Source organism: Leptodactylus fuscus, chromosome 6 (assembly GCF_031893055.1).
Source record: "Leptodactylus fuscus isolate aLepFus1 chromosome 6, aLepFus1.hap2, whole genome shotgun sequence".
In the NCBI taxonomy this organism is placed as follows: domain Eukaryota; kingdom Metazoa; phylum Chordata; class Amphibia; order Anura; family Leptodactylidae; genus Leptodactylus; species Leptodactylus fuscus.
In genome coordinates this window covers 141206302-141220450 of record NC_134270.1, presented here as the reverse complement: position 1 = coordinate 141220450, position 14149 = coordinate 141206302, and the positions used below count along the sequence as shown (strand labels likewise).

The following is a 14149-nucleotide window of genomic DNA, read 5'->3' as shown; positions in this document are numbered from 1 at the left end:
TTTGAGCAGTTTTAGAGGAAATTTTTTACTTTCTGGAAAAGAATACCTTGAATACATTTTTTTTCCGACATGAATATTTTAAAATGTTTCTCAAATTTTGGTAAAATTTTAAAGAAGTGAATTCCATGATAAGTCAATACAAATTGACCAATTGATTCTTCCCTATGTAGTGGTGTTAAATGTCGGCACTGTATAAAGTCAGCCATAGCAATAATGAATGAGGGCTCACAGTTGCGTTGGTAGAAAGGTGCATAGGTTTTTTTGTATAGGTATCACAACTGGCAAGGGCAAGATTTGGGGTGAAATTTATGTGGCTTAAGCACATTATAGGCTTTATGGTCGATAGAGGATTTACAGATGTGCTTTTCCTTTTCACCTATTGTGAAATATTCCCAGATTGGTAACATGAGATGATCAGCTTTGAAAAACAACAACAAGAAGAACAAAAACAAATCTTACATTAAAATGCCCAACAGTGATGGATTTTGTTACCCAAAGCTGATAATCTTACTCCTCTTATCTTGGGTTGTCCCCAAAGAGCCAAAAAGGTAACATATTCTATACTGGCCATGGATGTTTTGGTGGCTAGTTATGAATTATTATTTTATGTATTATTACACATTATATCCAATATTGTATGTATTTAGGGTGTTATATGAGATTGAAGACTCCTAGCTAGCCAATATATAGTCTAGTGATTTTTATTTTATATAGGTTGTTTGAGTATGTAGAGTGACCATGTACATTAGATCTATTGCAAATTCGTGGAAACAACAATGCAGACAGGATGCGCATTCTTGTGCCGGATCCTGGTGGATCCTGATCTTTCCTCGAGATACTAGGATATCCACTCCTTCCTTTCGTGGAGGGTGCAAAGAGTTAACACGGCCAAAGGCAGAAGCAGTGTTGCCACTGCCTGGAGGACGAGCATCTGGAGCAACAAAGCCATAGAACGTAGACCAATGTGGTAGAATTCATAGAATTCCACAAGACAAAGCCAGGGGGCGCACTCCTTGGAAATACAGACCGAAGCCTGTAGACGCAACCAAATACATTTTGTTAAGATAACACATTTTGGGGCATACACAAGGTTAAAATTTTAGTAACCCCTTCATCAGATCCGAGTCTAGATAACAGTAGCTGTGGTTCAACTTTTATTTTTCCCTCCATTCACACACGGAAGGGCTTACGTTTGTTTAACATTGTGTATGCTTCGAAATGCGTTATCTGAATAAAGTTTATTTGGTTGCATCCATGGACTCTAGTCTTCATTTCCAAGGAGTGCGCCCCCTGGCTTTGTCTTGTGGAATTCTTTGGATTCTACCACATTGGTCCACATTAGATCTATGTTGGCCGACCCTGTGGAATCGGCTGACCATTTATGTTGTATACAGCCTCCTGACTCTCCTCTGACTCCTCTAACATTCCCTAAGCTTTTATTCATGGGTCTCCCCTCACCCTATTCAGAGCTTATGCATGCTCGGTCATGCTGGGGAGTGCATGTGTATGAATGTTGGAGAGAACCATCACACGACTAGAGTCTCCACCAGTGGGCCCAGACTCTAACAAAAAAATTGGAGCAGCAAAAGATATCCAAATTTGAAGGGTGCTATAATCTATTTCCTAGAGGTTGCTAGAGGGTTGGCCCTCAGATTAATTTGATGGACCCAAAGAAGGTCCGTCTAACACTGTGTGTATGGGGGGATTGGGATAAATAGCCGTAGACCAATGGGTATCTCATGTGTATATAACTGGATCAGGAGAAACAGCTGTTGGCTATGTGAGCGTTCAGCCAACAGGTATCTCATGTGTATAGCCAGAATATATTTCACAATCCAATTGCCCCTTATAGATATATGAGTGTATTATTGCATTGACTGGCGCTATGTGGACCAGCTGATATTAGTATTATTGACTGGTTTGATTTGGATTTATATTGCTATGCTTCGTGAATTGTGGTATTTGGATTCCTGAACAATTTATTTTAGTGTCTTGGTTGTAGGCATTTATTGACCTGGTGTCACCCATACCAGTATACCAATATAAGATGATATATGGGGCTGTATGTATAATTGATCAGTAAATAAAGATGGCTATCTAAATTACATTTTTTTTCGTTTTCGCCCTGGTGTGAATCAGGCAACTAAATAGTCTGAATCCCTTTATTTCCTCCTATAATACTGTCTAATTGCTCATCTCAGAGTGTAACAAGTAATATCAAATCCCATGTAATGTGGCCTCTACCGGAGACCATCACAGGCGCCGCGCGTTACGTAACATCACACACATTAAACATTAAATTGGCAGTATCAGCTAAAAATTAAAAGGCCTATTTACATTCAGTATTATGCTGTCAGCATCCAAAAATCTTTAAATGTTGAAAGGGCAGTCTCAGCTGAAAATTTAATGGGATATTTACATAGAAATTTCTCATAGCCAGCATCTGCGGTGAAGGGGTTGCCTCCCTATGACGGCATGTTTGACAGTAAGGCATGTATTAGGACACGAGGATCTCAATATGACATCTCGTAGGGTACAAGAATCACTAAGAGCTTATTCAAATCTCCCTCTAATGTGATTTCCAGGACTTAGTGAAGGCATGGAAATGTATTATATATGGACAAGACCCGAACAATGGGGTGGCTATTAAAGATATCAGGAGGTTTATATCAATAATGGAAATCTTATATATTGCTTAATACTTCAGACCTTCTGAGCTCCATATTTCTCCAAATGACACTTGCAGAATACGCAGCTCGCTATAAAAGCGACTCTTATGTCCGAAATGGCTGTGACGGTCTGTCATTCATAGGAGCCTCTTTTGGCATTAAGAGGTAGCATATGGCTCTCATGAGTACGGCAGATTACATACAATTATATAACTATGACCCCGTATAATGACAAAATGGGAAATGTGGAATCTATTGGCAGGTGGACCAAAAAAGGTGTCATTAAATCCTAACTATGGGGCACTTTACGAGCATATACTCCCTGGCATCCTAAATCCATTTTATAGGACACAACATAATGACATATACACCCTGTACTTATGGCTTTTAGCCGTAAGGGAGGAAATTTAGGAAACTGCATTAAAACAGCAACCAATCACAGCTGTCTTTTCCATACAGGGCTATAGAAAAATGTAAGCTGCACTGTGATTGGCTGCTATGGGCAAAAAATACAGATTTCATAAATTTGCAAAACAGTTTTACAGTATAAAAATCCTGCCAAGTATCCATCTTGTCCTTATGCCCTGCCACGTATCCATCTTGTCCATATGCCCTGCCACGTATCCATCCTGTCCATATGCCCTGCCACTTATCCATTCTGTCCATATGCCCTGCCATGAATCCATCCTGTCCATATGCCCTGCCACGTATCCATCCTGTCCATATGCCCTGCCATGTATCCATCCTGTCCATATGCTCTGCCACGTATCCATCCTGTCCATATGCCCTGCCATGCATCCATCCTGTCCATATGCCCTGCCACGTATCCATCCTGTCCATATGCCCTGCCACGTATCCATCCTGTCCATATGACCTGCCATGTATCCATCCTGTCCATATGCTCTGCCATGTATTTATCCAGTCCTTATGCCCTACCACGTATTCATTCTGTCCATATGCCCTGCCACATATCCATCCTGTCCATATGCCCTGCCACGTATCCATCCTGTCCATATGCCCTGCCATGTATCCATCCTGTCCATATGCTTTGCCATGTATTTATCCAGTCCTTATGCCCTACCACGTATCCATCCATTAAATGCCTATTGGGTTGATGGAAATAGCCAACTACATTGACTAACGTCTGCTGCATTTAAACTCCTCCTCTCTGTGGTCAATGAATACTAATGAAGAGGATTATACTGTGTAGTAGACACTGGGGAGCACTGTGTGTGTTGGGGCCCTTGGTGAGCACTATATTGTGTGTTCGGACCATGAGAACCATTATACTGTACACGGAGGGGCCATAATGAACCATTTTACTGTGTGGTAGCCACTGGGGAGCATCATACTATGTAGTGGACCACTTAGGAGAATTATGGTATGTGTGGGAGCCACTGGGTTGTATTATGTGGTGTATTGGGCCACTGAAGAGCACAATACTGTGTGTGGGTCCGCCAGTGAGCATTATACTGTGTTTTACAGCCACTGGGGACCATTATGCTGTGTGTTGAGCCACTGGGGAGAATAATATGTGTGGGGTCACTGTGGAGCATTATACTTTGTTTAGGCAACTGGAGAGCATTATACTGTGAGGAGGGCCACTGAGGAGCATAATGCTGTGTGGGGAAATTGGGAAAGATTATACTGTGCAGGGTCACTGGGGAACATTTTATAGTATGCTGGGCCTCCAGGGTGCACTATATGGGGCAAACTGTAGAGAATTATACTGTGTGGGGAAGTCAATGAGGAGCATTATACTGTGTGTATGGGTCACTGGGGAGAATTATACTGTGTGGTGTGGGGACCACAGGAAACAAAACTATAATATACACCTAGGCCTTTCATACTTTGCTTGCATGGGGTCCCAAAATTCCTGATGTCTTAGTGGTCAGGCACTGAAATGGACTCTCATAATCCCCATTCTAGTGAGTAGAGGATGTAACAATGGTGGGGCCCCATCGATATGGCATTTATAACCTATCCTGTAGTATCCAACACGTCTTTCTCCTACCTTATAATTACCAGGGTAATTTCTGTAAAAACTTCCAATCTGCCTTAAACCTTTGTATTTTACGGCAAAACGCAAATTTATTACCCCATGTTTTCATTTTTAGGCCCACTGCTGCCCACAGGTAGATATTATTAGAGGTGCCATAGGTAGACATTGGAAGTATTACTCTGCTCCTATAGGTATGAAGATGGTGGCAGTCGCGTGATTTCCCTAGGTATCCCTTGGCACCAAGTTTAGCACATGTGAAGATACTGGCACCAATATCTCCTGTATCATCCCCTGAGCAAAAGTATACTGAACTGTGGAACAGCTAGGTCAGTGATCACACGAGCGAATTATGCGACTATGGCCATTTCTACAGATGCAGAGACGGCCATGTCTGATCTTTAGACGTTCCACTTGTGGGCCACAGGGGTCCTTTCCTATCTCTCTTGAGTAGTCATTTAATAACATGCCACACATTCATTACATAGTTTCCTATAAAGGCATATGATGCTTCTACATTGCACATCAGCGTGAATTATGGAGCACAGTTGGTTGTGACTATAATAAAGGACGCAATACAATTTACCGAGCACTATAATATTCTGCAGAAACATAGGATTCTGACAGCAGGTAAAGATTGATCAGCGCACCCGGCCTGCACAGCTTATTTATTAATGACTTTGTCTGGCAGGGGTTGAATCTGTCACTCGATCTACATTGGTCAAGGTCCAGCAATTCAGCTTCGCAGCCGGAACGCTGTAGACCCCAGGAAGAAGTCCTATAGGGCGTCACACAGCACCTTATAAACACATTCTGCAGTCTGCCAGGTAATGATCCTCTCAATAGTCAGATCATCTTGTATTTTCTTGTAAGAGGATATTATGACCTACACCTTCTTATTTGGATTGAGATCTGTCTTGATCATTGGAGTGAAATATGGAAACAAATGTAAATTATAGTGGAGTTCTTTACAGCAAGCAGTCAGATACCAGCTCTTATCTGTCTGTGATCTTTGGAGAATAAGATGGGATAGGATTGGTTGCCTTACAAGACAATTCCTATAATTTCCGCAGTAGTTTTGATATATCTCCACCCTTGCTTGTAACCAGCTGTAGGGTCCTCAAAAAGTGAAGAAGCGAAAACTGTGCAAATATTGAGATATCCAAGCCTGAGACATACCCTGCTTTCTTTAATAATGGATGGAAAGTAATAGGTCCACAAGACACCCCAGATCACTACAATGGAAAGGATCAGAAGACTGAGGAAGGGGGTGAAGCGTATATCCACTCCTGTCCATGTGTATAATGCGTTATACATATGGAACCTGATTCTGCTATTGAACTGGACCTCCATGTTGCTTTATAACTGGAAGGAAACTGAACCATAAGTTGAACCTGTCTCTACTGCTATCTTTTCTCCAGTGCCTTCATTCCACTGAACATTAAAGGCACCCTGAAATAACAGAGACCAGTAGCAGAGAGTGCCCTACACCCTCACGCCAGTGCGACCATCACTGTGCTGGTCTAGAGTTTATGAGAGGATTTGGCCCTATGAGCCATCTTGGCAAGTAAAGTCACCATCTTGGGCCTATTCCTAACAACACCATCTACACATTGTTAGCCATAGGTCATTGCATACAGTCCATAGTCTATTATGCCTCACCTAGTTCTCCTCCTAAAGAACCTGTGATGGGTCAACCTCCACCCAGGGGCATAGCTATGGGGGGTGCAGAGGTAGAAATTGCTATTGGGACCTACATCCTAAGGGGATCCAAAAGCCTCTATACAATATAAGAACAAGCCAGTATTAGAAATAGTACATATTAAGTGGTGCCCCATGCCTTGGCGCCCAGGAGATTTAAGTTATGCCTCTGCTTCCACCTGAAGTCCAAGACATTGTCTGGTAATATCCAGGATATAATGCCAGTCCCTGATATGGCATATTACAGAGCAGAATCATTACGATATGTTCCTAACCACAGCCCTTGAGAGGATCCTTAAGCGATAAGAAGGTGACGAGAGAGCATCACAAGCTATGTAAGACTTATGAGTTGTACTAGGTCAAGGAAGGGGGAAGGGTGCTTGGAAGAACCAGCCAGTGGGGTATGTAGAGGTAAAAATGGGTGACATCATGCTTAGTGTCATGTCTGCAGCTCATGTGATAAGGGACCATGGTAGACAGGTTGATATATGCCTGCAGATATAAGGAATGTGCAGATGTCGTGTCTCAGTGCAATACATCTATCACCTCCCGATGCTCCCTTGTGAGCAGATTAATGAAAATTTCTTGTTGACATGCCCAGTGTACCAGCAATAAATTTCTATTAGGTAAAAGGCTGGGCAGTCCAAGAGGAATATGGAAGAGACAAGATACTTGACACGACATTGCTCTTTTATGCTGCAGAGCTAAGAAGATGAGGCGGTATAGTCGTAGACAATGGTAATACACTTACAACATACGGTAATCATTATGTGCATGGTTTATAGGGATTACTTACAAAGGTTGGGAACAAAATCAGGTCAGATGGGGACTAATGGCTGCCTTACACTTAGATAATAGTACAATTATGGTTTTAGCATAGGATTCCTAAAAATTACCAACATCTCAGATTTCTTGACATATATGAAAAAAAACCCATTGTTTCTCTATATTTAAGACATTGTGCTACACACTGATGCCGTCAAAAGGGGGCCCTACATATTGAATGAATATTGACCATTTCTGTAGACATGCCAACCATCTACTGCGGATGGAGACATGCTGAGCCTCCTCCATAGGCAGATGTCAGAGAAAAAAAACAAGGTCAGTCATGTTGTTTTCAGTATACTGATCCTTTCCTAATGGAGGTAAGTGGTCACGCGGCCATGCTACAGCTCAGTCCCTTTCACATGAATTGGACTGAGCTGCACCATGGCCGTGTGACCAATGGGCATGAGGTCACTTCCTGAGAAGACGAAGAAGAACTCTCCTGTTAAGAAAATCTAATCTTAGAGAAGCCCTTTAAAACACCAAGTTTTTTTATTAATTGGAAAGAAACACTAAATCTACAATAAAGGAATGATACGCTTTAAATATAGTTTGTCAGCATTTTCTGTATGATCTGGAAATAGTCTTGGAAAGTTTCTGAAAAGAACACAGGGGCTAGTCTGCTGCTCTTTGCTCCACCTTTAAATGGTGAGTGACTGAGGGGTGGGGCTTAAAGGGGTTGTCCAGGATTTTTTTATTTTATTTATGGCCTATTCTTAGAATATCTGATAGCCATGGGGTGTTCTCACTGATCGGCTGTTTGAGTACGTTCTGTCCCTGTACTACACAATACATGGAGATGGAAGCAAGTGGCCACTATACAGGGCACAGAGCTATATACTTCTGACTCTGTACACTTTATACTAAACATACCAGAAGCTCAACATCTGATTCGTACAGGGCCTGGGTCACCCACGAATAAGGTATTTATGGCCTATCCTAAGGATAACCCTTTAACAATCTTTCTTGTTCTCCTGACGAAAGAGGGGGGAGGCTCCTGCTGCAGCCAGGTAAACATAGTGAGAGGGACAATTATGATCAAGGGACAAGATAGGATGAAAGGAAAGTAGGACATTAATATTTTTTTTTGCTACTGTGCATTTTCTGAATTTAGAATTCCTTTAGGCAGATGGCAAAGAGACTCGTTCTTGTTCGTAGGAGATGAACAGTCAGAAAATTGGTGTCATTTGTGCAGACTTGGTTTGGTCCATTAGAAATCTCAAGATATGTCAGTAATTTATACATGGGAACATTTCCATCACTCCATCGGTTATTACCATTAAATAATGTAGGTAACATAGAGAGGCGAGTAAAGGGGATGGTTATGACTTGTCAAACTTTGATGCTCGGTACACTTTTGTATTCGAGTTTTTCCATCATGTTCCCATTGCTGTTTGATGGTCAGCATAGTGTAGCCTGCTGAGATATCCTATCCAGTACAATAAATGGATTTCTGACAGACACATTATATGTCTTGGATGGGGTTTGATAGATTCATCAAATGGTTTGTACCTGATCCCTGTTATCCATCAGGGGTCTTGTAAATTGAAAGCCATGATGTCAGTGTGAACAGACCCTTAATGTCAAGTGTTGCAAATTGAAATCATAGGAGAACTATATAGTATGAAATGTGTATGTGCCGTAGCAATTCCTTATCGCTTCATGGGGAATATAAAATCATAGTGCACTGGGTTTGATCCACTTTCTTGATGTATTATTTTTTAATATATAGGTATCTTAGGGAGTGCCTATATCTCGTCTGTAGATGCAGGATCTTTGAATGATATGAACAAGATTTGCAAACATTGGTAAAGCAGCTCCTCCCTCCCTCTCGCAGTTGTGATTCCTGAGATCAGAGATCATACAACACAGAATGTTAAGAGAATCAATGCAGGAAGACAATTCTTAAAGGTAGTTTAGCACCACCAAAACCACTTACATACTGTTATAGGGCTGGTTAGTGACATAGTGGTGCTGGGTACTGCCGGGTTTGTTGAACAACTCATTCACATGCAGATTAAAAGTTGGTTTTCTCGGCAGCAGGAATGCACTTTAACATAGAAGAGTTATATTTATCATATCACTAACCGGTCCTACAACATCATATAAGTGGTTTAGAAGAAATATTGGTAGAATCGTAACAGGATGGCTACCAGCATCGAATTGATGGTCAATGGGCTGCAATCCCCAGCTTCTACTCTCCAAGCTGCCACCCAGACCCTCTGCATCACCTGAAGCCACCCATTGATGATGAAGGACACACGGACACTCAACTGCCCAGTGAAAGGTTCTTTACTGGGGCACATACATGCAATGGGACACTTCAGTGGTGCTACAGATGACATATGATAACAGCTGAATGTTAGGCTCTACTTTGTAAGATTCCAGGTTATGGTGGACAACAACATTCTTCCACTATCGCAGAAGATACTTTACCCACCACCTAAGAACCCATCCTTTTACTCACTAGTCTTTTAAGGGTATGTTGGCTCGTAGAACTGAATGACGTCTGTCTGGCTTTCAGTCTGCTCCTCTACACAAGCTATCCAACAAGTGTCCTAGCTCGCTCTTCTCCTTGAGTGCACCCTCAATCAGAGGCGTAGCTTGATTTTAAACTGGGGCCCTACCTTGTGCCAGAACAATGGTATATTTTATGTAGCAGAGGGACCTTTGGGACCTCCTCAAGGTCTTGGGCCTGGTAGTGACTGATACCCCTGGCCTCAATCAATCCTCATCTGCAAACCATTCTACAGGCTACAAATGCATAACGGGCCCTCAAGTACAGAGCCATCCTGTCCTGGTTAACCTGAGCAATGCCTGAAGCAACAAAAAAAGTCTCCTATGATGAAATTCATAGAAGCAACTTTGTTCCATCTTTAGGGAGTCAGAATGTGATTTCCAGAAAATGCCAGAACAGTTGACTGTGCAGTGACCTGCACCCAATGAAATTTATACCACATATACAACATAATTTATGGTACATAATACAGGAATATAACAGGAAACCTCCTTGCCCCGTACCTCCACCATCACTATAAATCAGGTCTTAAAGAGGACCTTTCATCACCTTCGCCAACTCCAACTCTTTGCATCTTTCATCCCGCTCCACTGATTTTTGCACACTTGGAATTTATTTCTCTAGCGCCCACCATTTCTCAATATTTGGTGTTATTATTCTCGCACCCAATATACTAATGAGGCTCTCTACTGTCAAGTGGGTGGTCCCGGGAAGTCTAATCCACTCCAGGGCCACTCACTTGACAGTAGAGAGTCTAGTTAGCTGAAACTAACAGCAGGAATGTTGGTGACCATAGAAAAAAATCCCAACAGCATCAGAATCAGTGAAGAGGTACATCAAAGGATGCAAAGAGTTAGAGTTGGTGCAGGTCCTCTTTAACATCATCCAGTCCGTCTGGGATGACATGAAGAGACAGATGGATTGGAGCAAGTCTACATCCACAGAAGATCTGGGCTTAGTTCTCCAAGATGGCGGGAACAACCTCCCTGCCGAGTTCCTACAAAAACTGTCTGAAAAAACCGAGAAGAATTGATGGAAGGAAAAGGGCAAAGGTCACACCAAATATTGATAGGATTTACATTTCTCTTTTCTGCATTCACTTCATTTTGGTAACTGATAAAAATAAACCATTAACCCTTCTATTTCTGAAATCATTTTTACCGTGCAGCGTTTTTTTCCACACCCGCCTAAAACTTTTGTCTGCGCTGTATCTTCCTGTCTCTATCCTCCTGCACAATATATCTATACATAAAAGTCAGACTTTTATCGCTAGGTCCCCGGCTAGACACACATATACCGCTCAAGTAAACTTTTACAACGGTGTCGTCTAATAAAAGTTCATATCTCCTAATATAACTCTGCATAGCCGAGACTGAGGCACGAGAAGCACTCGAGACCATGAGCAAGGAAATCAGGGCTCCATAGAAAATTGTTTGCAAGCAATGGCCCTGGCCCCGGTAACCCAAATATCAGACGTTGCTCGCCTCCTAACCGGTCGGCAGACACACATGCTTAAATTGAATTTGTATATGAAATTGTGTCTTCAATGGAGAGCGGATTTAAAGGTGCACTTCATTGCAATGCAAATTCGCTCAGTAAATTTCCAGACTTTGATGAGGGAGAGAGATGGCAACAAAAATCCATGAAATTGAAATGGAATATATGATGTGAATGTTCTCTAGTGCTTTCATGACTAGACCTCTATTACTCTTAGCAGCGTGATTACCCTCAGGTATAACATGTCTCGGGATTTTATTTTTGACTCCAACCTCACCTCGTGAGCATGATGTCTCAGTGTTTGATTCGCCCACGTGTCCCCCTCAGGCTTTGACTTCTCCCTTGTGAGGACCCTCAGACGCTGCGGCGTCTGCCCTTCAGGCACCGTTCTGTGAGTTTAGCCCCCACCCCGTGCGCCTGGCTTGCATCTGAAGAGATGTCATGTTTTTTTTGCATGTCTCCTTACCTTCCCCACATAAAGTGGTTCGGTCCCGGTATACTCCTCCACCACAAAGAACTGATTCCACACCCAGCCACGCTTCACCCGTCCAGACACCTCTAACGACAATCCTGTCTCCATAGAAACCATTCCCAGGAGCTTCGGGCTGCAGAAAATCAGCACCACAGTCCAGGCAAAGCCTTGTGCAGCCATCCCAAGTCCACAGGATCCTTGGGGCGTCACATCACGCAGGGAGGATAGGTACACCAGGTGTCATAGTGGCCTCGGAGAACACCATTCTTCTTTTATTACTTTGTAGACACTCTCTCAAGACATCGCCTAAGACGAATAGGTCAGCAATATCCTGGCTTGGATTTGTGGTATGGACTCGGTTTGAGCGAGCGGGGGTCGGCGTATCCTTATATTAGTGATTTATACTATAGCAGGGGCTCTGCGTGAAATGGGAAAGGTTTATATGAAGGTACAAACGCGTTGTATTTTCGGCAGTAAACACCATGCTGTCTTCGGATACTTCTGCCTATACTTTGATTTCCTGCGGCACAGCAGACACCTTCATTGTGCATTTGCACGCAGTAGGCATGTATGATCTCTAACTACAATACACCAATGATAATGAACTTAGGCAGGTACTGTAATGAACTTGCGCTCCGAGCTGTCGTCTGCTCTAGTGTAATGGACTTCAGTTCCTCTTTTGAACGGCTAAACCCAGCTGTTCTTTAATATAATGTTCATCTATGCGATACAATGGCGGAATATGCTGTGCAGCATTAAAAGACGCTCAGCCGGTACGTAAAAGACTTTGAGGTAATTAAGATATCTCTGAAAATCCAGATTGTATTAATATCATAGGCACAGCTGCTTTGCTATAGGCTGGGCTGCAAAATAAACAGACTGCATTTACCATGATATACCAGTTATTCACAGCACCACACTAGGCTACCAAATATATAAAATATAGCGGTCTATGCTGCATTATATCCCTATGACCTAGTCGTGTGATGGATTTATAAATAATACCGCATTGCAATTGGATGGAGTTTATGAGGGAGCTATAACTTTACGAACGGATCCTTGGCTTGGTGGAGGATGCGGGAAAGTAATTGAATGAGGTGAATATTGGGGAACAATTTAAGGATTCTCCAAATCACGTTGAACCCTTAGGACACTTGTCAAGCGTTGGCCGAGTTGGTCTCTGACTTTACAATGAATCATCCATAGGGTGTTCAGAGTTGGGCTGATGCATTTTGGAGGTTATTCTCATTTCCCTCTTGGTCCATAAGAAGACAGCATGGAGACCTGTCCTTGGTGCTGAAATCGCACAGAAATTCTTCGATGGCAGATGAGCACTCAGATACCTGATGGAAGAGAAAAACAAATATCACTTGTCTACGATGCTATTTTGGGTCTTAGTACAACATCAATACAAACAACTCCACATTAGTTCTAATTAAAATCATGTAAATGTATAGGAGGAAAGCGGCAGTTTGTGTATCGCCTGCTACTTGTAATAGGAAAACTTTAATTTGGTATAATGAAAATATTTTATTAATTTAATGTGCAAATTATTTTTTCTCAAACAATAGCAAAATAAGACCATATGCTCATATATACGTCGCTGCTTTTTGCTACTTAAGGAATACAGTAAATATAGAGATTGTATGATATGGTATATCTTGTCATTTATTGACTGAAATCACTGCTTGGTCTGTGCTTAGGAGTCCAGTGGGCGGTCTCACTTACAGAGGATGTGTCATTATGGACAGTTATCACCTATGTACAGTACAGGGAATATGGGTCCAATTGATGAGGGCCCTACGGCCCCTTCTTGCATCATAGATGCTCCATTCACTTCTGTGGGGCTGCCAGGACTGTAATCTCCGGCAGCCCCATAAAGGTGGCAGTCATGCAAGCATACTGATTCAGTGATTCTCCATTCAAAAGGAGGCCTAAGGGGGACATTCAGTCCCACATCATCCTGATCACTGGATCAGGATGTCTATAACAGGACAATCCCTTTAATAGTTGACAGTTTTCCCTGCGCGAGTGTGCATAGAGATTTGTTTGTCAATCACTGATTAGGCCCGCCCACTGGACTCCTGAGCACAGAAAGAAGATGTATTTCAATCAATTAGTGATACTCAATCTTTTCCCATTAAAATCATACATAAATATCAATCTGCTCAGCTACCCTTGTTCTACAACATGCCACAATCTGAGCTGGACTTGGATATTGACATGCGTTATAAAAGAGAATGGGTGATTGAGGGAACCACAACCAGAAGGAAAGATTTATTTCATTATGATGTTCTCTTTTCTACATAAGTCCCCATGAAAAAATCTTATAGAAACATTGAGTACTTAAAGGAAGTGTGTGAATAGAACCCAGCATTCATTATCATCCCAGACCTACAGATAGATAGGTTAACATCACTAAAACCCAGGATACATTATTATCCACGTCCTGCAGATAGATACTGTAG

The 14149-nt window shown here is 42.2% G+C and overlaps 1 protein-coding gene across 2 annotated transcripts in view; it reads right to left on the bottom strand.

The window, feature by feature from the left end:
* The window catches only part of CDH22 (cadherin 22), a 103465-nt gene extending 90683 nt beyond the window's left edge, over nt 1-12782 (bottom strand). For both annotated transcript variants that reach the window (XM_075277374.1, XM_075277375.1), the window contains exon 1: nt 11676-12782. In XM_075277374.1, the coding sequence (XP_075133475.1) occupies nt 11676-11861 (186 nt within the window). In that variant the 5' untranslated portion in view covers nt 11862-12782. The remainder of the gene's footprint in view (nt 1-11675) is intronic.
* Nucleotides 12783-14149: the final 1367 nt, after the last annotated feature.